Source organism: Ursus maritimus, unplaced genomic scaffold (genome assembly GCF_017311325.1).
Source record: "Ursus maritimus isolate PB19 unplaced genomic scaffold, ASM1731132v1 scaffold_7, whole genome shotgun sequence".
In the NCBI taxonomy this organism is placed as follows: domain Eukaryota; kingdom Metazoa; phylum Chordata; class Mammalia; order Carnivora; family Ursidae; genus Ursus; species Ursus maritimus.
Genome location: NW_024426885.1, coordinates 5900842 through 5927796, shown reverse-complemented (window position 1 = coordinate 5927796; position 26955 = coordinate 5900842). Strand labels below are relative to the sequence as shown.

The following is a 26955-nucleotide window of genomic DNA, read 5'->3' as shown; positions in this document are numbered from 1 at the left end:
CATTTCTACAGCTTCGACGAATTTTGAAAGGAAACGTGATCAATCTTGCACAGGCTCCGGAGGAGAGGTGGGGATTTATGGCAGTTACAAAGGAAGGGCATCCGTGCGGAGTGTTTCATCATCTTGCAGCACCCTTATAACAAACACACAGGGACAAGCTTTAAAAGCTCAAAGTTGGGAGGGAAATTTGAAAGTCACACGACTGATACGATCAAAGTAGATGGTCCAGACCATTCCAAAGCAGATGTTTAGAAGGTGTGATTTCTGGGAGTTATTTAATTCAGCCACAGAAAATGACCGTGTGTGTGTGTGTGTGTGTGTGTGTGTGTTCTGGAGAACCAGCCGCATGGCCCCAAAGATCTATATCACTAATAACCAAACTGATTAATTTTAACATCAACAGGAAAATACTGGAATCTGTCAGCTCAGTGTGAAAAACAGGTGGGAAAGATCTTCAGCTGGTATCTTTCTTAAAAAGAGTAGCACTTGGGGCACCTGGGTGGCTCAGTCGGTCAAGTGTCTGCCTTCGGCTGGGATCGTGATCCCAGGGTCCTGGAATCAAGCCCCGAGTTGGGCTCCCTGCTCAGTGGGGAATCTGCTTCTCGCTTTCCCCCTGCTTGCTCTCTCTTGCTCTCTCGCTCTCTCTCTCAAATAAATAAATAAAATCTTAAAAAAAAAAAAAGAGTAACAATCGACTTCATCATTACCCTGCCCTTCTTAACTAGGTAACTCCTTCCAGGGACAGTTCTCAACGGTCCACTGTTCCTGCTGCTCATTTCCCTCCCTGCAGCCTGACAATCCTGCTCCTGCTCCCCGGGAACAGATGAGTCATAGCCGGGCATCTTTACCTCTTCAGACAGTGAGCTCGGTGCTTCCACATAGAAAGGGCTTGATGGGGGTATTGTAAGGACCGATGACTAGATCTCACACCCAGAATAGCATCCTTTCTCCATCGCGTGGGAGTTCAGGCCTGGGGTCCCTGAGCTTCATTAAAAGCAGAGCTAAATCAAAGGCTAAGACAAGCATTGGGGGGGGGGTTTACAGATACCCTTGCCACTTTAATCTGCCATGAGACATCGATTCTTCTAGTCCCACGATCTCTTAGAATTACAAAAGGTGGTGGCAGATTATCCATTTGTGAAAGACAACAGAGGTCTTGTAAACTAATACCCTGGATGATTCTTTCAGGCAGGGAAGTCCACATTTTAAGATCTGTTAACTGGAATGAGCTTTCCTCTATGCCAGCCCTTTAGAGCAAGGTAAGAACAGAAGCTCTGGGGCGCCTGGGTGGCTCAGTCGGTTAAGTGTCTGACTTTGGCTCCGGTCATGATCTCAGGGTCCTGGGATCCAGTCCCGCACTGGACTCCCTGCTCAGCGGGGAGCCTGCTTCTCCCTCTGACCCTCCCTCTCTCTCACGCTCTCTCAAATAAATAAATAAAATCTTTATTTAAAATAAATTTTTTTAAAAAAGAAGAACAGAAGCTCTGGAGCCAGACAGCTTATGAACTGGGAGCTTTAGGGCAATTCAAATACCGGAGCTACTAGAGATTTATTTTCTCACCTGCAAAATGGGTATAATAATAATACCTCCCTCCTGGGATTGTGGGAAGGATGCAATGAGTCAGTCAATTAGCCAGAACCTGGTATGTGATACATTGGCAATATTAACAACCCTGTACAGAGTGCTTTGTTCTCTGGAACCAGAAACATTTCATTTTATAAATATGACCTCTAATTTTCTCCCTATTTCAGACAACTGACACTTTTTGCAGTTATAACAATGTACACTAGCTTGTTAGATTTCCAATTATCTCTTCTCCAGCTTTGAAATGCTGCATGGCATCATTCTGTCTCTCTCTGGCAGATTAATTTTGGTTGAAAATTGAGATTCAATCACCATACTCTCCTATGATACTGCAAATTCACAAATTGTTGGTGAAGATTATAAAATAATTAAATATATCGGGCCTACTTTAATGTAACAAGTCTTCATCATCGATGGCTAGATGTTCTGCTGCTTTAATTCAGTTTTGACTAAACAAAATAAAATGCAAACACATCATAAGTCGGCCAATGATCCTGTTTTATACTTGGCTGCATGTTGCTGACGACTCGAGAAGTTAGAAACATGTTACCTCGGTGAAGTCAGATTTCTTCTCTGTAACATCAGGCTGAAGATTTTTAAGGGCAATTTGATCATTTGTACGGTACCGGTTGTTCCGTAATCCTAGGCAAAAGGAGAAAATATTGCTACGTTTTAGTATATGAAAGGATAAGATGGAATCTCTTACTCTACTATGAAGTTTCATGTCACCTAGTCAGGTGTCATACCAGCCAAGGGTGAATCCGGTATATTCTGACCCATGATAAAACCTTGTACATTTCCCTCATTCATGCCATCCCGATTTAGGCTCCCTGAGTTTATTATTCTATAGTTTACAATTAGGTTGCAAAATTCCTTCTTCCATGCAGTTCATGTTCCTAGATTCAGTAATGGTTGAACAAGTTTGGATGGCTCGCATTCTCCCTCATCCCGAGTTTACACCCAGCAGGAGAGAAAATCACATCGAAGAGGTTCCCAACACCACTAGAATTAAGGAAGGCTGAAACATAAGACCAACTTTCATCCAATCTCTTAACACAACAGTGCTTGAAGAAGCCACGAGTGACCCGGACGTGGATACTGAAGATGCTTTGGCCTAGCTGGGGATAATTTTGTGATAATACTGCAGGGAGAAGTGAGACACTGTGGACAGCCCTCCACAGACACACCAGCCTCCCTGATGGCCCAGGATATCATCAGATCCAAGTGCACAAAGCAGGCGGCCAAGAATTATGAACCTGGATTCCAGTTCCGGCCCCACCACCCACAAGCGTGGTAACGATGGATGAGGTGGAATTTCCGGATCCACCACACCCACCCTGCTCTCCTCGTGGAGCACTGAATCATGGAGCACTGAATAGAATCCATAGCCCGGCAGCCTTACGATCCGCCTGGGCACTTGTTGCTAATGCAGGAACATCTACAAACACAGGAAGGGAGAGTAAAAAGGAGAGTCTGTGTGGCCCGGTCCCTGGAGCCGGATAACAATGCTGCCTTCGCGATGCAGATGTTCTGGGGAGAGTGATTTTTCCAGAGCCTACAAAGAATGGTTCCCCAACAGCTGGTGCTGGTGATGAGAAAAAGGAGATTTAAGAAGCACCTCCCTAAGTTAAGAGTCCTGTCTTCATCAACTCATGAGAAGGGTTCAGTAAAAATTTACATATAATTCAAATAATTCCATTTAAAGCATTTTAAAATAATTCAAAGCATTTTATGGAGCAAATGATATTTTTCTGTTTGGCAGGTTTGCTAAGGGGTCAGGACATGGCTTGCAGGAATTTCAAGGGCCCCTACTGACCCGTCCAAAGCCTGCTCATGTCTCACCTCGTCCTTGGGTGACGACAGAGGCCCCATCAGCTCCACCCCAGACATGTGGTTGAGCCTCCATCACTGCCCGTTGTTGAGTGACAGAGATTGTCATCCAAGATGATGTGCACAGATTACTTTCCACGAAGCACAAATATAAGGCCTGAAAGATCTCATGGATTTCTGTGCAGAGTCGATACTTCGTGATGAGCTGACAATAAAGCAGATGAAGATGGAAATCTCCGGCTCTAGTCGGGCGGCATCGAAGTCGGCATGGGCTTGGGGGCCAGCGAGACCCAGGCTGCAGCCCAGCCCAGCCCCAAGTTCACATGCGGCAGGTGCATGACTCACCCCCTCGGAGTTCCTTCAGCCACTAAATGCGGAGAAGAACACCTCCTGCCCAGCCTTGTCACCGATGCACGGGGGCTCGCGTGTGTCAAGTACACGGCCTGGGTGCGATCTGGGGTTAATGCCTGATGAGCCACACTGCTTGTGACTGTCTGTGAGTGGCACCAAAGCAGCACCACCTCCCACCCTGGGCCACGAGGTCACTAGCACCAAGATGGTCACTAGCGTTAGACCACACTCAGTCCCAGAGTCTCTAGCTACTTGTGTGGCTTTGGGCAAATCACTCAGCATCCCTGGGCTCCTTGCTATGAAGTGGAGGTGACAAGGGAGCCGACTTCATAGAGGGACTGGGAAAGATGAACTGGCCTAACTAGCCCTCTGCACAATGCCCAGAACACGATGACATGTGATGAACATCAGCTCCAGGGAAGTGGCCTCACCCCCCTGGGGAGGAGGGACGGCACCGGGGCCAGACAAGCAGGGACTGTGCGTTAGTGGCCTGTGGCTGCTGCATCAACAGCCACCAACTTCGAGGCTTCAACAACAGATGTGATATCTTACAGCCCTGAAGGTCAGGTGTCCAATGCAAGTGTCACGGGGCTCAAGCCAAGGTCTCAGCTGGCAGCACTCTTTGGGAGACTCGAGAGAAGATTTGTTTCTTGGCCTTTTCCAGCTGCAAGAGGCTGCCGGCTTTCCTTGGCTCCCGGCCCTGTGTCCCTCAAACTCTGCCTCCATCATCTCTTCTCCTTCTCTCTCTGACCCTCCCGCTTCCCTCTTACCAGGACCCTAGAGATGAGACTGGGCCCATGGATCATCCAGGAGAGTTGTCCCGTCTCAAGGTTCTTCAATCTGCAAAGTCCCTTTTGCCACGAACGGTAAGATGTCCACCGATTCTGGGGACATGGACATATTTGGGGGCACCACAGACTAGTTGGGGAGACTGAGATAGAAGCGTGGGATGAAATGTAGGGCCTTTAAAACAACAACTATAAAGTCTTTGTAGCAAACAAGGGTAAGCACTTACAATGTGCTGTTTATTGAAAGAAAGGAAACAAAAACTTATGAGCCACATGATTGCAACATTAAAAGAAAAATTTCAATATGTGCGAGAATTCCCCAAACCAGTAAACTTATAACTTAGAGCCACGAACCTAGTTTTGAGTGAAAATGAGGTAGGACGAAAGCCACACAGCAGGATGCCTGACATAATGACCTCAAAGGACATGAGGAGGTGAGTTACCAGAGTGGTTAAAAGCATAGAATTTGGGAAAGAAAGACCCTGATTCAAATCCGTCTCCGCCACTAACCACTTGGTCAATTTAAGTAATCTTGGGTAAGCCGCTTAATTGTCAGGGTCTTATTTTCCTGTGTCAGAGGAAACAAGACCCCTCTCTTCGAGGGTGGTCATAAGAAATAATGAGACGCTGAGTATCAAGACCTGAGCAGAGTGCCCAGCATGTGGTGATGACACAACCTCCGCCCCACCCAGTGCCTTCCCACCTGACCGCATAACTGTCACCACCAGTAAAGGCTCCCAACATTGGGCGACCTGCACTGGTGTCTCTGAGGAAGGCAAAGCTGGGGGGACACTTGGGGCAGGGTAGCAAGAACAAGACTAATACTTCTAGCTTTTCCAGTAGCTGGGATCCATCAGTTTCACGGGAAAAGGGTTCATGTCTCCAATACAGAAAACGCATTAGCCAGATGGATTGCACCTGGCCTTGGTCTTGCTCCTGGTGCAAGGCTGGAGGGGGGGGGGTCCAGACCAGTCCACTCCTTCTCTCCACTGTGGGAGCTGGTCTGGCCTGGACCTCTCACAGGGGCAGGGGAAGTCCACTCTGCATCAAGAAACTGTCCTTGTTACAAGGAAACTGGCCGAGGGCGGGCAGGCCCTGAGCACCTGCAGGTGTAGGTCATCAGAGAAACCCAGCAGCCCGGGGCCAAATTCTAGTTGTGTCACTTTGTGTACTTTACATAATCTCATTGATTCCGGTTTCCCCTCTATGAAATTAGAACCTAGAGCTGTCTCTGCTCATGCCCTGCTGTGGGGGGTGTCCCATCCCCCAGCTGACTCACAGCTTTACTCTCCTCTGAGGACCGTCCTCTGGAGGCTATGCCTTTCTCTGTGTTGGCCCACAGACCAGGACGGGGCACAAAATGGGTACAAAAGCCAGAGAAGTTCTGCTATTTATGCTCTGAGCATAACCCAAGGGCCAGAGTGTAGCTGAGACCCCATCAGGGCTCCTTAACTCTCTCACAATCCTTTCCTGGATCCTCTCCCACATGCCCCTCGATCCCTGCCTCAGGCTCTGCTTCTTGGAAACCCAAGGGGGTCCTACCTCACGGTGCTGTTTAACAGTGAGGGCTTTCCGAGACCACCAGCCGCTGCATCATGGGTGAGCTTGTTAGAAATAACCTTCTTGGGCCCCACCCGCTGACCTACAGATCTACTGAATAGAAACTCAGGTGGGGCTTAGCCATCAACGTTTTAGCAAGCCCTGCAGAACATTCAATGCAACTCAGGTCCAGGAACACTGCTGGTCTTCGCCCAACAAGCTCTTCTACAAATGATGACTTTGAGGCCCCGGGAGGAAACCACATGTCTTTGATGCAAAACCACCCCATGGCTTTTAGAAAACCATTATCTAGGGGATCTAAATGGACTTCCAACCAATGGCTTCAATGAAAAGGAAGCCATCAAGAACGCCAGCATGTTGACTTTTATTTTGAAATGAATTTAAAAATCAGCACAATTAGCCAATAATTCATTGCTAGTTTATGAACCAGGTGTGTTTGGTGCCCAGTGCTCTGGTCCTCTGGCCCCAGGGAGTGTGTCAGCGCACGGGCATGTCTGGAGGGTTTTTCTCTGCTGAGATGGTTGGAAGGACTGTACGTGCTTCCGTCTCCATCCGCCTGAACACTCATCCAAAGCCACCCAGCCCCAACTGTGAGCCCCTTCCCAGAGGCCACAAGCATCATGTCGCTCATGGAATCCAGATTTCCTCTCTGGAGGAAGATGTGCTTCAGCATGGAACCCAGAGCAGGAACTGATGGAGCCCCCAGGGTGTTGGGGGCCCTGGTGAGCAGCTCTCCCACCCACGGCTCTGCTACCCCAGCCTCAGTGAGCCACAGAGAGAGCCCTGCCCGCCAAGAGACCCCGGAGGGGGTTTGGGAGGGGGACACTTGTAACGGCCCTGTAGGATGGGGGGAATTTGGGCAATTGTGGAAGTGGGGTGGAAAGAAGGTCACACAGCCCGAGCAGAGGCCAGCAAGAAAAGTGGGAATGGCTTAAGGTAAAGTATAAGAGCAGAAAAATGCAGCATATTTGGAGACTGACCAGTGGCACTTCGGGGGAAGCACAGGGTAGGAGCGAGGAATCCCCCACAGTTCCCGCACAGCAGCCTACAATGCTTCTGTTGTCGCTGCACAGACAGCACACGAGCACTGTCACGCTGTCACACGGTGCCCAGTGAACCGCCCGTCAAAGTCCTGTGCACCTGAGGGGCGCCCAGCCCTCAGTCAGCTTGGTAAGCACCCTGCATGTCAGGGACAGAGAAGGCCATCCGGACGCCCGCTTCTGGGACTGGAAATGCCTTTCCTCGTTTCCAGTCTTAACAGGAGCCACGGTTTGCTCGGAGCTGTCACCAGGCTTTAACAATACCTTCTGAAAATGTTTTAAAATAGATGTTTCTCCGAATCACTTATCAAATCTAAATTAAACTAGTCACTTCTGTGGGATCTGAGCCTGTTAGCTACCCAATGTCTCTGGAAGATCTTTTCCATCTTTGACTTCTGGAACAATGGGTCTTCTGTCTTCCTCCCTCCTGGCTACTGCATCTTGCTTTCCTTTGTGGGTTCTCTCCTTGACACCCCTGTTCTCCCTCTGGGCTCTTGTGCCAAATCTCAGACACAGCATGGACTTTGCTTGCTTTATAAACCAACGCCAAGGAAGGACCCAGATATCATCTGCGAGCACCAGCTAGAACCAGCCTCAAGCTCGGCTAGCTTGAAAGGGAACCGGCCAACTCGCCCCAAGTCGCTGCCACCACCGGCCTCCTCTGTCTCTCCTCCCCCCGCCAACCCTGCATCCTGTTATCTTGGCGAGCAGCCCCAATCCTCCTATCACCCACAATAGAAACTGAGGTGTCCCCTTCCACACCCCTCCTTTCTCTCACCTCCAATGTCCAGCGCAAAGCCAAGGCCTGTTTTCTTTTATGAAATAGGCTCTGCTCCATCCCATCTGTTTAATCTCCCCTGTACTGCCTGGTCTCGGCAAGGTCACAGTCAAGCTGGTGACCCCCACCTGCCTCGTGTCTTGTCTGGCTCCCCCAAATCCCCTTGACATCACCAGTTTGTGACCTTGTGCCTCCTTTGAAAAATCTAATGAAAGGATGCTCCCTTTGCCCTCCTCACCCTGATCCCTGAACAGGGCCTGGGAAACATACACATAAAAACCTGAGCTTGTGTGCACGGGCTCCTGGGGCTCCAGGAAACCAGGCTAAACATCCTTAAAACACGCCTGCTGCTATTTCCCAGATGTGGCGGCTTCCACGCCTCTTTCATCTCGGGTGCCACCTTTCCGCTCTTCCCGCCCAGCTCACGCCTCACCCTCAGATACAGCTTGGGGGCGTCTCCTCTGAGAAGGCTGCTTGGGCTGCCCTTCCCGTGCATTGCCCTCTGGTCTGTGCTAATGCCTGTCTTCATCTCCTAGGACTGCCATAACTAATGATCACTAGTGAGGTGGCGATAGGAATTTATTCTCTCGCAGTTCTGGAAGCCAGAAATCTGAAATCGAGGTGTTGGCAGGGTTGTGCTGTCTCTGAAGGACCCAGGTGAGTCCTTGCCTCTTGCTAGCTGCTGGTGCTTGCCAGCCATCCTTAATGTCCCTTAGCTTATGGCAACAGAACTCTCATGTTTGTATCCATTGTCACATGGCCATCCTTCCTGTGTCTCCATGTCTGCAAATCTCTCTCTTTACAAGGGCACCAGCCACTGAATTTAACGCCCACCCTAATCCAGTCTGACCTCATCCTGATTATACCTGCAAGGACTCTATTTCCAAATTAGGTGACATTCACATGGACTGGGGGTTAGGACTCCCACATATCTTTTGGGGGAACACAATTCAACCCATGTCCATGCCCCTGACAGGCTGTCACTACTGTCCATCCCTACTACACTGTTCTGTAACTAACTGTTCATGAGGCTGTTTCCCCAAGTGGACCAAGGTCTTTAGCGGCCGTCCTATGCATCTCCTTCCTCCCCCACCTAGTCTAGCACCCGGCCAACCAAGGACGCTCACAGAATGTTGACCAAATGAACCAATTATTTTATATTTTGATAAGAGTTACATCTGTGGGGGAAAAAAACCACAACATACCTTCCTCGGAGAGTTTTATCGTATTCCACTGGCGTTTCAAAGACATTTGACTCAGTTTCAAAGGTCTGTTAATGACAAGGATGTTTTTGGCTAAAAAAAAAAAAGAAGAAGAAGAAAGAAAAGAAAAATCAGGCACAGTTTACATCTGTAACTACTCTTGGAATGAGTCAGGCTCCCACCGTCCGCCCTGGGCTGAAGAACCTCAGAATGTTCTGCCTGTGATGAAGTCACTAGAATGTTCACGTGGCAACCAGGGGCGGGGGCACGGAGTCCACCTGGGCTCCGTTTCTCGTTAGCAACGACAACATCATCACTTTGATGTTTCCGAGGCTTCTCTGATAAGTAAGAAAAGCTCACACGACCATTATTTAAGTTTTCTGCAGTTGTACTGAGATGTGAGACAAGGAGCTATTCTCTCTCCTGCCTACAGTCAGATACCAACTTCTCTTCCTCCCCAACGTCTCAGAACTTCATTCTTTGCCTGGTTTTGATGATGGTGGTTCTCTTGCCAAGCAGCATTTGTACTGTTTTAAAGTTCCCTGAGTATGAAAATACATTCAGAAAACATCACAATGTTCATTTGTTTAACCCACTTTTAATATGTTACCAAATTCTGCAAACCAGGTGACCCAGAATACTGGGCAATGTGACAGTCTGTTTACCAGGCAAGCTATTATAAGAACAATCGGTTTTCATACAATTTAATTATAATGAACATTGTTTTATAATTTATGCCCGACCACATTTGGGGTAGCTTATAATTAGCAAGAAGGATTTTTTTTAAAAAGGTAAAGCTGTGATAAAGGAAGCAAGTGGTGAGCTGGAGAAATCGCTGACCCATGACACCTGGACGAAAGACGACACTGGCACAGATGAATCACAACCTAAGGGCACGTGTGCAACAGCCGAGGCCAAAGGGAGACACGGTAAATTGCATAACTCATTGCCCTCAAATGAAATACGCCGTTTCATAAGGAGAGTAGTTTCATCCCCTGGGATAAGACCCTGAAAGCAGGGGTCATTACAGAGGTGGACAGCACCGCTATCAGCCTCTGCATAAACACCAAACCAGGGTAAACCTCCCTGAATAATCCCAAAGTGCTTTGAGTCTGGTCAGTGTCGCTAATACATCTTAATGGCTGAAATTTCTTTTTACCTCTCTGCAAGACAATCGACGTCGGATTCAGTGTGCTCTCCTTCAATGCTCAAAATGGCCTTATGAGGAGGGCGCTATTATTACCCCCATTTTACAGGTGAGGAAGCTGAGCCTCATTGAAGTAACCTTCAAGGGTCACCCATCCGGTGAGCCTCAAGCTAAGACTTTGCAATATGAACGGTCATTGTACCTGCAGGACAGGTAGAAACGGGACAGAATCTGTAGATCTGGTGACATCTCTGAGGCCTGAGAAAGCGCCTGGGCTTTGGTGGCAGGGCTGAGCTGAGACCCGGTTCCACCACATTCTAATGCTATGACCTTGGACAAGACACACAACCTCCAAGCCTGTGTTTGCTCCTCAGACAGAGCGGCACCCTGACAGGCACGGAGGGCCGGGAACTATGAAATGAGGTAAGGAAAGGTCTCCGTGGGCTCAGCACAGTGCCTGGCACACAAGGGGCTCTAGGGAAAAGGGAATCTATTGTCAGCCACAATTGTACACAGAATTTTCATCTCAGAAAATAAAGATGTTTTAAAAGTCCCTCACTAGTTTTGTAGCCTTTCTGTACCTGATTTCTGAGATGCCCAGAATCCGAAGCACTGTGTCTCTGGCCCTTGGTGTCCGGGCTGGCTCCCTGGGGGACAGCACAAGGGCTGTGTGCCACATGTGATCGTGCGTTTGCACCCGTCCGCAAGGCCTGACGCCCGCTCCTGTGTACAGGATTCATGTAATCACACCACAACATCTTTGAGGACCTGAGTCAGGTGCTGGGGTGACAAAGATGAATAGGGCACTGGAGTCCCCATCTTTGAAAAGCTCATAGCCTGATGGAGGAGGAAGGAGACACAAAACTAGACCTCTTTCAATGCCATGTGGATTGGATCATTTCCTCTTACGGACTGTCTTCTTTCTTCCCCTTCAACTGTGGTGAAATGCACATAATATAAAGTTACCACCTTAGTGTCCAGCTCAGTGGCATCCAGTACATTCCCACTGTTGTACAACCGCCCCCACCGTCCACCTCCAGAATTCTTTCATCTAGTATGACTGAGACACTGTCCCATAAAGACGAACTCCCCATCCCCCACACCCCAGGCCCTGGAATCCACCATTCTACTCTCTGTCTCTATAAATTTGACTACTCAGGAATCATACAGCATTTGCCCTTTTGCACTGGCTTATTGTGCTGAGCGTGTCCTCAGAGCTCCTGCGAGCTGTAGTTGGCGTGAGCATTTCCCTCCTCTTCGAGGCTGAGTAATATTTCCTTCCTCTTCGGGGCTGAGTAATATTCCACTGTATGTTGGGGTACGTTTTGTTTCTCCATTCACATGTCAGTGGACATGGGGTTGCTCGCACCCCTCGGCTACTGTGAGTAATGCTGCCATGAACAAGGCCATATAATATATTACTTTGAGTTCCTGCTTCCAATTCTTTCTGCAGGTCGCCTTCTGCCTTTCATTCTGATTTCCTGTTGGTCTTAGTACCTAATCTTTTCTTAGCAAACACTAGAGTTCTTTTTTGAAGGGGAGGTAGGGCAAAGAGACGCACAGAGAGATCATTTCAGTAGTCGTCCTAAAAGCATCTTTGAAAAATTATCATTTCTCCCCCTTTGTACCCACATGCACAGGGGGAGGCAAACAGGGAGGGGATCTTGGTTTAAGTGCTTGATGGAGGTAAGCAAGCAAGCACAGGTGGCCTCTGTCATGTGACCCAAATACCTTCAATGTGGGCTCCAGTGTAAAAGGGAGAGAACACACCTTCCCTCTCAAAAAAAACTCCATGAGTGAGGGAGGGGTTGCAGCCCAGGTCAGAGAAAACCATGCCCTGGCAAGGAGTGGGCAGGGGTTCTGCTGGGCTCTCAGCGAATGTGCAGGCTCACCTAAGCAGGGTCCTGGGTCTGGGCAGCATGAAGGAACAGTGGAAGAGGTCGAAACAATGCAGTGTTCCCTCCTTTCTTTTGGCTTTAAAAGGGACACAGCCTGACATGGTGGTCAGAGTCCAGACGGGCAGCAAGGACACTGGGCTCAGATCCCACCTGGCCACGGAACGGTGACCTTGAGGCAGGTCAGCCCATCTTCCAGGCTCAGCTTCCCCGTCTGTGACATGTGGAGTGGCCAGAGGCTGCATGACCTCAGGGACACCGTCTAGCTCTGCCGTGTGGCCCTGTCCCGAGACGGCTGGCCACAGGGTGCTGGGGACATTTGAGGGTATGCATGTGGGAACACGGCATCTCCACTCCAGCGTGCTTCTTTCACCAAGCGGAAAACAACATCATGACGCACCCTCTCCTTCGAGGAGTTTCGAGCCGCTGAACAAGAGTCATCATTACTAGTATTGAACATCACAGGGTGGTTTGACTCCAGAGGGGCCCTTCTGCCTTCACAGGTGGTGAAAGAAGCCTGGGACCCTGGTATGGACAACAGGGGCCAGAAGGAGACCCCCACCCCTGCTCCCCCAGTGTGACCCAGTCTGCCGTAGGACGCGCTCTGCAGACCCGCCACCACCGAAGCAGCTTTCTGCCCGACGAGCGAGGATGAATTGTTTGCTTTGAGTTCAGGCCTGGATGGCAACCAACGGGCAAGGAAGAAAGATGGGCTGTCTCGGAAACCGCCTGCCAGGGAACCTGGGGCTGCCTCGGGCCCAGCTGCAAAGTCACACGCTCCAGAGACACCAAGAGAACCTGTCAGCTCCGGGTTCGTGATGTAAACAAGCTGCAGGAGTATTTTCATAAGATGTCAGCGTGGATTTCCTCTCCTTCCCGACGGGCAGTGTGACTCTGGTTTGGGGGTCTGTGTAGCTGCTGCTTCCTCACTGCCACCCGCCTGTCTCGGCCAGGGCCCGTCTGGAGGCTGGAGCAGCAGCCGGCGGAGAGGAAATCAGGCTGCCCCCCGAGCTGGCCACAGGAGGGTGGTGCCAACCCCGAGGGTGCCTGGTTGCCCATCTCTCATTTATGCAAACCTCTCGCGTAAGAGCCTAGGTAGCACTGGGGACAGAGCCGCTGGCCCTGACCCAGATCCGAGAGCCCAGCCCTGGAGGAAACCCCCGCTGTGAGATGTTCACACACACACACTCTCTCTCTCTCTCTCTCACACACACACACACACACACACACCCTCTCTCTCTCTCTCTCACACGCATGTGCACGCTGGGGGGTCTGCGCAGGAAGCCGAGTGGCCTCCCTCCGCAGCTCTCCTCCCCGCCAGCTTCGCAGCTGTGCCGGCAGGTGGACGAGGTTGCCCCGCTCGTGGTGGGTGCTTCGGCTTTTGAGTCGTGCGAGTTTCCCATCTTCACCGCTCTCCCTGTTGCTCTTGTTTAATGGAACGAAGATCCAGAGTTCTGAGTTCCCTACTCGTCCCTCCTGCTCTAACAGACCCTGAACGCAGGCAAGAGCCAAGAAAACCGCCCCCGGAAACGTGGAGGCACCTAAGGATCGAAGGATACCGGCTTGTCCACACCGGCCACTTTGCAGAAACAGGAAACCGAGGCTGGGGGCGGGGCGGGGCTTGCTGGAGCAGCTTAGGACTGGCGGAGTCAGGCTCGCTCCTGGGAAAGAGCCTGATCCCCGCTCTCCCTCACCCTGTCTTCCACTGCAGCCTTCCCGGCTGGGCTGACCTTCCCTTTTCTGTAGCTGATGTTTTTAAATAACAGCTTTATTGAGTTATAACTCACATACCATCAAGTTTACCCTTTACAGTGTACGGTTCGATGGTTTTGTATATCGACAAAGACGTGTAACCATCACCACTATCTGATTCCAGGACATTCTCATCGCCCTCCAGAGAGGCCCCCTACCCGTGACTCCCCATCACCCCTTCACCCCAGTCTCTGGCAACCACTAATCTTCCTTCTCTGGATTTGCTTATTCTGCACATTTCCTATAAATGGAATCATACCACATGTGGCCTTATGTGTTTGGTAACATCATGTTTCTAGGGTTCATCCCTGCTATAGGACGTGTGAGGCTCCCATTCCTTTCTGCGGCCGAATAACGTCCCGTTGCAACGACAGGCCACATACGGTGCATCTGTTCATCAGCTGATGGGCATCTGAATTGTTTCCACTATTTGGTTTTAATGGGTAATGCTACTACGAACATTTGTGTACAAAGTATTATGTGGATACACGTTTTCCGTCCCATGGTTGTATCCCTAGGAGCGCAATTGCTGGGTCCTAAGGTAACTCCATGTTTAACTTCTTGAGGAAATGTCAAACGGTTTTCCAAAGGGACTGCACCATTTTAAATTCCCACTAGCAATGTATGAGGGTTCCACTATTTCCTCATCTTTGCCAAGACTTGCTCCTCTCCACCTTTTTTTTTAAAGATTTTATTTATTTACTTGAGAGAGAGAGAGAGCACGAGCAGGGGGAGGAGCACAGGGAGAAGCAGACTCCCTGCTGAACAGGGAGCTGGATGCAGGGCTCGATCCCAGGACCCTGAGATCATGACCTGAGCCAAAGTCAGATGCTCAACCGAATGAACCAGCCAGGCCCCCTCCATCTTTTTGACTACAGCCATCCCAGTGGGGGTGCGGTGCTATCTCACTGTAGTTTTGATTTGCATTTTCCTAATGACTAAAATGTTTTATACCTTTTCATGTGATTATTGGCTGTTTGTATATCTTCTTCGGAGAAAGGTCTATTTTTAAATTGGGTTACTTGTCTTTTTGTAGCAACTCTAGGGAAAGGATGCTTAATGATGCCTCCCTTTCCCCCACCCCCATAAATGAGTGAACGGAACAACAGTGATTCGCAGACCTCCATAAGACAGCATCTTAGAGAATGTTCTCTGGCATCCTACAGAAAAGAGCTTGAATTTAGCTTGACCACGTAAAAACTTTGTGACTTCGAGAGACAAACAAAAAACCAGGCACTTAAATGCAGAAAACAAGTGGTTCCCAGAGAGGAAGTGGGAGGGCAGGTGGGGGGTGAAATAGATAAAGGGGATTAAGAGTATACTTATCATGATGAGCACTGAGTAATGTATAGACATGTTGAATCACCTGAAACTAAGGTGGAATTTAAATAAAAACTTAAAATTATATGTTAACTAGGTGAAATCTAAATAAAAACTTAAAAAAAAAAGAAATGTTAAATCATATGTACACCTGAAACTAATAGAGCACTGTGTATTAATTATACTTCAATAGAAAATAAATAACAAAAAAAGTTTGTGACTTAGACAAGTCACCTAATGCTCTCTGCCTCAGTTTCCCCATCTGTAAAACAGGGATCATGATGTCTATTTCACTGAAATGTTACCTGTAATAAGAGAGAAGACACACTGAAAACCCTTTGCATGTGGCTGGGTGCATAGGAAGCATCCAATACAGTTCGCTTATTTATTTATTCAGCGAATATATACACAGCATCAACCATTGGCCAGTGTCGGCCCTGAAGTCACAGCAATGAGCAAAATAGACAGAAAATCTCTGCCTGTGTGGAGCTTACATGCGGCTTAACATTTTAGCAAAAGTTAATGATTCTAGTTATTATTATAATTCAACATTTTTACTCTTGATTGCAAAATAAGTACCAGCTCATCAGAAACCAGAAACTAGAATGACAAGACAAAGTTTCCCTAATGAACTTGAACTTTAGAGAGAGATGAAGCATTAGTTTCAGTAATTACAGCTCTTCTGCCGGCTCCCCAGAAAGGCCTTTCCTTCCTCTATACTTGCACAGAGACATGAAGGAGAGGAGCCTAAGAAGACACCCAGCAGTGGGTCCACCAGGTCTTAGGAACATGAAAAAAGGAGCAAACAGCAAGATTTAGCACTTCCAGGTATCTGAGCAAAGAGAACAAAGATTACATATTTACTAATCTAAGGGAGTTTTAAAAGCTTAAGGACAGGTAACTTTTTTAAAAAATAGGCTAAAGAAGAAAATGAGAAGCATACTTGGGTAGAAGGAGCAACCAGAACAGCTCTTGCTTCTTGAAAAACAGGTGGGGTAGGGCTAGGTGGGGCTGAACCTGAAACTGAATGAAGGGTAACACTTGAGAGCTCATCTGGGCATGGGGAGCAAAACCTGCCTGAGAAAATAAGGGTGCAGGGTCACAGGAAACCCTGCTCTGTTGGGAGGTCAGTGGAAACATGCAAAACTGACCTGCACTCAGGCCAGATTCACCGTGGACTAGCTACGTGAACCAAACAAGTTGCTTGCCTTGTTTTGACTTCCTCATCTACAAAATGGTTCATCAATTCCAACCTCAGCCAGAGGTTAGGCTCTCAAGTCCTTCTAAGGGAACATTCCCACCACCTGGGATGGGAGGCTTTCAGCATAACCTAGTTGTTGACACCCAGCTTACAGTGGGATTCATTGGGATGCCCAGATGACCGTAGCCTCTGTGCATGTGTGAGGGGATATGTCAAACCTAGGAGGACAGAAATATCAATAGCCTGCTTTTTGGAGAAAGTCAGACACACAAATAGGGCAGAGGATTTTGCCCTATCAGATATCAAAATTTACTTAAAGATGTAGAGAAAACGTCAGTGCATTGCTATGGGAATAAACAAAAAACGACTAGTGGAAGAGAGTAAGGAAGCCAGAAAGAGACACTGCCATACATGAAATGTGACAGATAATGAGGTGGAATGGATGAGAACAAACCATGATAAATGATGCTGGGACAATTAGTTGTCATTACTTTAGAAAACCAAAATCTGTTCGCTACTCCTTACCATACCCACAAATCAACTCCAGATAATCTAAAAACTTTAATCTGAAAGGTAAAGCTTTAAGACTATTAAGAGGGCTGCCTGGATGGCTCAGGCAGTTAAGCGTCTGCCTTCGCCTCAGGGTCCTAGGGTGGAGCCCCACATCAAGCTCCCTGAGCAGGGAACCTGCTTCTCCCTCTCCCTCTCCCTGCCACACCCCTACTTGTTTTTGCTCTCTCTCTCTGACAAATAAAATCCTTTTTAAAAATTTTTTTAAAAGACTGTTAAGAGATAAAATAGTTAATATCTTCATGATTTTAGGTCAGAAATTATATCTTAAAAATGTTCCCAAAGCAAACACTACCAAAAAAAAAGTTTGATTAATTCAAGTATTTTTAATTTAAGAATTTCTGACCATTAATAGTGTGATAAAAAGAGAAAGCAAGCTACAAATTAGAAAAATATATTTGTAACCCCCAAAACAGTATCAAAACTAATAAATTCTACATCTGAAACTAATGATACACTATACGTTAACCAATTGAATTTAAGTTATAAAAAAGCTTCTATAAATTAATTTGAGGAAAACTAGCAACTCAATGGAAAAATAGGCAAAGACAGAACACACATTTCTTGGTAGAGAATGTTCACTAAGCAACTGAAAAAAAATATATATATGGCTGAATAACGTCATTAGTAAATAGAGAAATGAAAATAAGATAATAAGAGACCATTTCCTATCTGCCCAACTGGTAAAAAAATAACACTACTAGTTATTGGTAAAGATGTGGGGCAACAGTGACTCCCATGCGTGGCTGGTGAGCACGAACAGCTGATACAACCACCGTGAAAGTAACCTAGTGAAGGTGAACATGAGCAATTTAGCTCTTATGTACAGTATTTCACCAAAATCTAACACTTCATCGATTATAAGATGTACCACTACTTTCTGTATCACCAAGAAAGAAAAAATGCTTCCAATTATGCTCTAAGATACCACTAATTTTAAGACACATTTTAATTCTAATTTCAGATGTATTAAAATATTAAAAATATTTTTAAAAAATACATTTTAGGATAAATGAAATATGGTGTGTATATAAAATAAACCTGTTTACTGACACTAGGATTTACAAGACCGTCCATAGCATCATTGCTTTCAATGCCAAAACCTGAAAATAACCAAAATGTACTTTGATAGAGCTTATAAATAGCGAGATATTCAACAATCCAGCAGTGAAAATAAACTACAGGTGCACACATCAACATGGTGACAAAAAAAAATCAAAATAAGAGCAGAAATTAATGAAACAGCAGAAAAAATGAAAGAAAAAATTAACACAGCCAAAATTGAGGTTTTTGAGGGTAAACAATAAAATCAATCAAGAGGAACATTAAAAACTCATACAAGTAGCGGCGCCTGGGTGGCACAGCGGTTAAGCGTCTGCCTTCGGCTCAGGGCGTGATCCCGGCGTTGTGGGATCGAGCCCCACATCAGGCTCCTCTGCTATGAGCCTGCTTCTTCCTCTCCCACTCCCCCTGCTTGTGTTCCCTCTCTTCGCTGGCTGTCTCTATCTCTGTCAAATAAATAAAATCTAAAAAAAACAAAAACAAAAAACAACTCATACAAGTAGCCACTGTCAGGAATGGAAGTGGTGTTGAGACAACTGGCATGAAAAGGATAATGAGCAGATATTATGAATTTATTTTATGGGAACAAATTCAACAACATAGAAAAGATCATGAATTCCTTAAGAAATATACAACTTACCAAAATTGACACAAGATAAAACAAAAAATCGTAAGAGTCCTATAGCTAGTAAAGGAATGAAGTCATTATGAAAAACCTTTTTATAAGGAAAACTCCAGGCATAGATGGCTTCACTGGAAACATGGAATAGAATGAGATGGAAGAAAGCCAAGTCTTAGCTCAGGCAGCCTGTAGGCATATATGGGAAAGATGAACTTTAAGGAAAAAAAATAATGCCAATACTACCAGACTCCTGAGAAATTAGCGGCAGCCAGCACAACCTACCACAGACTAACAGCAATGCCTGACAAAGACATTACAAAACAGAGAGAGAGAGGGAAGCAGGGTTATAGATAAAAGTCCCTCATGAACACGGATCAGTGGTTCTTAGCTAGGGTAATCTGCCTCCCAAGGGGCCTCTGGCACTATCTGGAGAAGTTTCTGGTTGTCACCGCTGGAGGAGCAGGTACTCCTAACAACTGCAGATGTTCCTTTCCAAGAAGCCACGGAAGCTGGGCTCTGAGACACCCCCCCCCAGTGGGTGGCATCACAACTACATCTTTGTCCCATGCCGCAGCACTTCCTTTGGACCCAGGAACTCTCAGACCTTGGGCCTGGAGCCCTTACTGGGCTCCACCAAGGCAGGGTCACCCCAGATCAACCCCTAATAAGTGGAGCCATGACTCATATGCAGAGTGAGCAAAAAGCAAGCATTCTTAAAAAAAGGGGGGGGAGGCTTGCCACTATACTGGTAAACCCCATTCATATAAACCCAGGTGGTTCCCAATTGTGCCATTTAGGAGTAAGTCATTTTCAACTCAGCAAAATCTGTCTTACCATTTAAGGCCCAGCTCAAACTATTTCCCTCTGGAAGCTTTTGCCCCCAGGGGAAAAAAAAATCAGTTGCTCTTCTGTGTTTCCAGGCACTTCTCCCCAACACATGGTAGCGGTCAGCAGTTGCTTGTCTGGGTGGAATGGCTCTCGTAGGAACAGGAGCGTCCACCTTGGCACCCCACTCCTAATCTGGTATTTGGGGAGTAGAGTAATGAAAAATGAACTCAGACACTGGACGACCTGACACCAACTCTGACTTCAGTGAAGTTAGCTTCTCACAGCCCATTTCCCATCTGTAAGATGAGAATAAGCACCCCACTCACTTTAGGGAACTGCTTACTGCAGGGAGAGCTCCCAGCCCAAGTGCCTAGCACCTGGCAGAAGCTAAGGAATGGCAGCTGTCAAGGAGTATGAGAGCGAGTGAAAAGTTTGCTCAACTGGGCTGAATTACAAGTGCTGGCTCTCCAAGGGTGGGCCCAGTTCAGTGCGTCCACTGACACCCTTCCTGAGAGCTGAGAGCCCCATGAGAGCCGGGACTGGATTAGACCAGCAGCCCCAAGATGCATCTGCAAATAAAGAAGAGGGAGAAGGAAATGCACTGATCCATTGAGAGCAGGAGGTATCTGCTATTTCTCCCTCCCTACACCCTTACTTAGTGCTACCAGCCACGTGGCCCCTCTGGCTGAGAGTGTCTGTCTTAGCCCCATGAGATCAGCTTCTCTGGGGAAGACCTGTGCACTGAACAGGGTGCAAGTCCTGCCCCACCGAGCCCCCTACCATCCATGTGAGTAGGTCTACCTGCTGTACAAAACCCAGCTCTGTTTGGAACGTGATAATCTGTGCTTTCCACGCAGGCCTCCGAGCTCCTCCCTTCAGTACCCAAACTACTCTGGTTTTGTTGCTGGAGAACTTCTGAGCCTCTCCTCCCTGGCATTTCATTTTTCTTTGGTATCACATTTGCCATTCCCCACTGCCCCTGCTCTTAGAGTCGTAGCAGGGCATTTTCCTCTCCCAATCTCCCAGTCCTTTGGATCTGGCTGGAAGGTGTCCTACCAACCAGAAGCAGTGTTTGGGATACATGGTCCTCCTTTCATGGGAGTATCACTGGTGTCATGAACCAAGAACCAAGAGGCATATCCAGCTCTTTTATGACACCTACAGAGATAGCTTTCCTGCATCTCTTGCTCACTCCCCAGGGGAGAAAAGATAATGCGACGGGGTCCATACAACCTTCATTTTTTAACTAAGAAATATCAAAATCCCTAGAATGAATTTCTAGTTTATCTGTTGCTGTTGTTTTCCTATTCTGCTTCCCTCCTCCCTCAGCAAACTGACAGAAATGGGGCATAATTGGTGAACCTGGAAACTCTCAGCAGGCTCCCATTCACCGGGCACGCATGCTGTGGGGACACGGCACTATCCTTCTACACCCTGGCGGGGTCTGCACAGGGTTGTTTCCCTCGGCAAGTCTCTGTGGGGTCACAGTCACTCCCATCAGCTCCACGCTTCCCACGGAGCAGACGCCAGCCACTCCCACCTCGCCGAGAAGGAGCTGATGTCCAGGTGGCCTGTTCGCAGCATCTGCAGTCACGCTCCCAGGAAGAGCCATGTGTTTTCATTTCAGGCCCAGGAAATTTTTAAACAGATCTCCAAATACATCACTGTATTCTTAATAGATTCCTGCTATGAGATCGCAAAACATGACGGTGTGCTTTACAGACTGCTACAAATAAAGTGTACTGTTTGAAATCCATGGATGCAAAGGAAACAGGGAGAAAAATATTTACAATGGAAACCCACCGCACCAGGGATTCTAACTCTATAGACAATTTTTTTTTCATTTTCCTTTAATATGTCTTGGATTGGATCTTGCCATTAGAATAAAAAGTGTGGCTTTTTAAAATTTTTTATTTTATTTTAATTTTTTTAAGGCAATGGACAAGTGTGCTCCACTTTCTGCCCACTCAGTCAGGCCTTTCCCCTCAGAACCTCTGTGTTAGGGAGCATGGCATGGAAAATGAACAGCCGTAACAACCCCGGAGTGCAGCATCGCTGCCCTTGAACCTCCAGGGCACACAGCTCACGCCCACGTGAGGTGTGAATGCTGTAATCCTTGCCCGTCGCTCCTCTTCACCATGGACAATCCAAGCTGTCACTCCAGGGACCACGATTAGGCGACAGGTGGAGAAGAATCTTGATCCCTCCTCTTTTTCCTATTGGTGTGGAAGAGCCATCTGGGGTACAGGAGGGACATGGTTAGGGGAGAAGCCTACCCTCTGCATGATATGGGTTCTGGAAGGGGCCTCTTCAGTGGTGCTGCCCTGGGAATCAGTGGGCACCGACATGGGAACCAGGTCTTCAGTCTGGGATGAGGGGTCCCGCTGTCGCACACAGAACATCTTCCATCTGTGGATGGGCGGGAGGGCTTGATACGACTTTGAACTTGGGAGAGGGGGAGCTGGGGTGGTGGTGGTTTGAGGCAGTGTTCAGTAAGCGCTCTTTGGCAAACACGTCGAAGACCCTCTCATTGCCCTCGTCCTGATTCCGTCCAAGCTCAGGAAAGAGTGAAGACTGCTCACGTTTCCTGAGTAAGGCAGGGGCACAAACCCAGTCCTGCCGACACCAAGCCAAAGTGTCCCCACCAAGCTGCACTGGCCGCAAGGAAAGAGTTTCCACCTGTGCTCTCAATACTGAGACCATCCACCACAAAACAACGCATCAAGCCATATTTCTGTTCTTACAGACAAAAATGCCCTTGAACTCTTTCAGAGCCCTGCCTGAGTCTGATAAAAATGTCTGCCATTCAAAAGCAGCCCTGAAAATCCCACAGCAGGAAGTCTGGCCAGGTAAGGGGGCTCGGGGTCCTTGATCACCGGCTTTGTGTTACCCCTAAAGCAAAGCTTCCAAGGGCCGCATCTGGCAAGTCAACCATTCCCCTGCCAAGTCCTCAGAAGCTGGGACACAAACGCCCAAGATTAAACAAACACGGGGATGTAAAAATAAAGAGAAATGTAAGTGGGTTTGGTGCTTATCTTTTTTCCCAACAAAAGATAACAGGTAATTGCTTTTTTATCACTAGCACTTGAAATTTGAAAGTAAAGAAGGAGCGAGGCTTGATATCACACCTAAACTTGGCCGTCCATTGATCCTTAACTTCCACTTCTGCTGAGGACCAACAGTCAAACAACTCTGATGTCCGTATATAATTCACTAAAAAAAAAAAAAAAAAGCCAAAAAAGCAGCAAAGGAAATGTCAACTATGTCATTTCCAACAGGAGGGCTTTCTGTGTACATTGTGTTAACTGATTACATATATACCAACCCTCCCCCTTCACCACCACCCCCAAAAAGTTTTAAAATGTCTTTGATTCTCTAAATGCAGCCTTCCCCAAAGAAGAGACATCTGGACGAGGGGAATGAGATGCTTCATGGCCTCCCCAGGATAGGAGAAAGCTGTTGCCTAGCAACCTGATCCCCCAGAACTCCTGCCAGTTACCTGGCTCTTCCNAGAACTGACCATCTTTAGCCAACACAGCTATGCCTACAGCTGTCAGAGCAAAGCACTTCACAGGGGGCCACCCTCTCTTTCCTCCCCAGGGGCTTTCCCATGCAGGGACGCAGAAGGAGCAAAAGAGCCCTGTGTCTGAGCTTTCCGGGTTGTTGCCCTCTGAGATAAAGATCCTCAGTTTCTCCCCCACTTAAGTTCTCCTGCAACTCAGCTCAACAGAATTTACTTTTTTCTGTCTAAAGAATTCTCCGGATGCTCAAGAAATTGCATGCCCCAGCAGAGAACCTGTGATCTCTCTCATCCGGGGGTAATTCTCCAGTTTTCGATTTGTTATTGAAAATCTTGAAATCGAAGTAATTTATTGAATATTATCATGGGCTAAATTGTGTCACCACAAAATTCATATGTTGAAGTCCTAACGCAATCAGGCTGAAATGAGGTCATTAGGGTGGGCCCTGATCCAATATGGCGGGTATCCTTATAAAAGGGAGAGTTTGGACACAAAGAGAAGGCCATGTGCAGACAAAGGCAGAGAGGAGGGTGATGCACGAACAAGCCAAGGAATGTCAGAGACGGCCAGCAACCCATCAGAAGCAGGGGCGAGAAGGACGGAACAGATTCAGAAGGAACCAGCCCTGCTGAGGACATCTTGATTTTGGACTTCAGGCCTCCAGAGCTGTGAAGCAATATGTTCCTGCTGTCTGAGCCTCCCAATGTGCAGTCCTTTGTTTGGGTGGCCCAGAAAACCCATACTGCCATTCCCCATGTGTCATATGCTGCTACAGCTGTCACTCCCTTTCTCCTGGAGCCCCCCCCCTCCGGCTCCCCAGGTATGATTCACCACGGTCAGCAACTAAGGACGCGTGGCTTAGCGAAATGGTGTGACTTGTCTGACAGCCCACAGCTCCCAAGTACAGGAACTGGAAGTCACAGTCAAGTCGGGGGCTTCTGAGACCACGCTCCTAACCCCCTTGCTGTTCTCCCTCTGCTCATTCTAGATGTGGCTTCCTTCACCCCGCAGCGAGGGGCTTCCCTCAGAAGTAACTAACAGCAAAGCTAACTGCTAACCAGGGCGGGGAAACCCGAAAAGCCAAGGCGCTATGAAATATTGAACATGATGATGGGAGGCATAGTGCCAGCTGAGCTCAAGCCAGGAACTGGTCCTTGGCTGACGGGCAAGAGATTTCTGCTGCAGCAAGCTGAGCCTGGAGCAAAGTTAGCTCTGAAGTTTATTAAACCTCTGTGTCTCTAGGGCCACGGGGAGAAAGAGCCTGGAGGGGGCCCTACAGTCCCAGCGCTGGGCAAGGCAGTGCAGAGGGACCTTCCCACCGCGGTGGCAGAGCGGACCATTTAGGAAGGTATTTTTCACATTTGCAACACTGGACAATTCTATTGTCGTTTGGATTCAGCATTTAGCAGGGAAGGCAAACTTCCGTGAATAGAGTAAAAATCCATGGAAGGCTCCGCTCCACAAGAGAGAGGTTGAAATTACCACCGGCAAATGAAGCTGAATTGGTACATAAACAAGGTCACCGTGTTCAGAAAACTAAACCCACGGTGAAGGGAGGTGTGGAAATATCTTTATTGTTAGTGGGAGTCTCTGCAGTAGCATTTTATGACCTGATGAAGGTTCCCCATCAAAGAAGCCACATCAACCTACCACATTATTTAAGGAGTCAGATCACACAAATAAATGCATTTTAGTGGTTCTTCAATAACACAAACCTTCAGCCAAATGCTATAGAAATAAATTCATTCCATAAATACAGCATACATGAAATGATCACATATTAAAATCTGGTTAAAATGTTTTAAGGAAGCAAAAGAAATATAATGCTTATTTTGTGATTTTTATACAATGGGCAAAATTACTAAGACCACTATGTTTGGAAAAGCTTATCAATTAAATTTTCCCAGCAGGTACTTACTAAACAACATCATATGACTTCTTGTTTTTTTGCAATTTAAAAAAAATGATGAGACTTCTCGGGATAAAATATGAAGCCCCAAACAAGGAAACCTTGGTTGCTGGTAACAAAGCAAGCATTCCCAAGATCACAGGGGTGCTGCCGACACAGTAAGATAAGGAGGGAAGAGACAAGTTGGACTGGAAGAGACAAAACTCTCATGACTTCAGACAATGTGATTGTCTACCTGGGAACCCTAGGGTCTAAGCCGTAAATGATTAGAACCACTGGCAGAGCTGAGTGGTTAAATCACCATCAAAAACTACTTCCCAGAGCAACTACTTTCACAAAGAGCAGCAATAACCAATTACAAATCATCAGAAGAAAAAAATTGACAATGGCAAGAAAATTATGAAAAATCCAAGAATGCATATAACAAGAAATACACTTCACCTATGTCAAGAAAATCATAAAGTTATATTGGAGGAGACAAAAGAAAGGCTAAGTGGATGGGGGAGCATGTCATGTTTCTCGATGAAGTCAAAGTTGTAAAGTCAGTTCTGCCCAAATTAATTTATATATTCCAAATTTAATTTTAAAAACTGACCATAGATCTTGGATACCAGTCTTTTATCTGTAGTATCACTTCTCAAACTCAATACACGAGAAACAAATAAACAAATCAAAAAATGGGCAGAAGATATGAACAGACACTTTTCCAATGAAGACATACAAATGGCTAACACACACATGAAAAAATGTTCAAAATCATTAGCCATCAGGGAAATTCAAATCAAAACCACACTAAGATACCACCTTACGCCAGTTAGAATGGCAAAAATTGACAAGGCAAGAAACAAGAATTGTTGCAGAGGATGTGGAGAATGGGGATCCCTCCTACATTGTTGGTGGGAATGCAAGTTGATACAGCCACTCTGGAAAACAGTGTGGCGGTGCCTTAAAAAGTTAAAAATTGGGGGCACCTAGGTAGCGCAGTCATTAAGCGTCTGCCTTCGGCTCAGGGCGTGATCCCGGCATTCCGGGATCGAGTCCCACATCGGGCTCCTCCGCTGGGAGCCTGCTTCTTCCTCTCCCACTCTCCCTGCTTGTGTTCCCTCTCTCGCTGGCTGCTTCTCTGTCACATAAATAAATAAAATTAAAAAAAAAAAAGGTAAAAATTGAGCTACCCTATGACCCAACCATTGCACTACTGGGTATTTACCCCAAAGATACAGACATAGTGAAGAGAAGAGCCATATGCACCCCAATGTTCATAGCAGCATTGTCCACAATAGCTAAGTCGTGGAAGGAGCCGAGATGCCCTTCAACAGATGACTGGATTAAGAAGTTGTGGTCCATATATACAATGGAATATTATTCAGCTGTCAAAAAGAACGATTTCTCAACATTTGCTGCAACATGGGCGGCACTGGAGGAGATAATGCTAAGTGAAATAAGTCAAGCAGAGAAAGACAATTGTCATGTGGTTTCTCTCTCATCTATGGAACGTAAGAACCAGGAAGATCGGTAGGAGAAGAAAGGGATAAAGAAAGGCGGGGTAATCAGAAGGGGGGAAGCATGAGAGACTATGGACTCTGAGAAACAAACTGAGGGCTACAGAGGGGAGGGGGTGGGGGAATGGGATAGGCTGGTGATGGGTAGTAAGGAGGGCACGTATTGCATGGTGCACTGGGTGTTATATGCAACTAATGAATCATTGAACTTTACATCAAAAACCAGGGATGTACTGTATGGTGACTAACATAATATAATAAAAAATATTAATAAATAAATAAATAAATAAATAATGAGATAAAAAATTGAAAATGTGATTCCTAAATGTATGTGGAAGAGAGAATACATAAGCAAACTCAAGTCAATTTTGAGAATATATAGTAAGAGGGCAATATTGCCATAATACATATCAAAACTTATAACTCAAACAGTGTGGTTCCAGTTAAGGAAAAGATGGATAGAGCAATGAAATAAAACTGAGAGTAAGACAC

General features: G+C 47.0%; 1 protein-coding gene across 2 annotated transcripts in view; it reads right to left on the bottom strand.

The window, feature by feature from the left end:
* CUNH10orf90 (chromosome unknown C10orf90 homolog) overlaps positions 1-26955 on the bottom strand; it is a 205372-nt gene that overhangs the window by 68254 nt on the left and 110163 nt on the right. For both annotated transcript variants that reach the window (XM_040624561.1, XM_040624562.1), the window contains exon 3: positions 2136-2227. In XM_040624561.1, the coding sequence (XP_040480495.1) occupies positions 2136-2227 (92 nt within the window). The remainder of the gene's footprint in view (positions 1-2135; positions 2228-26955) is intronic.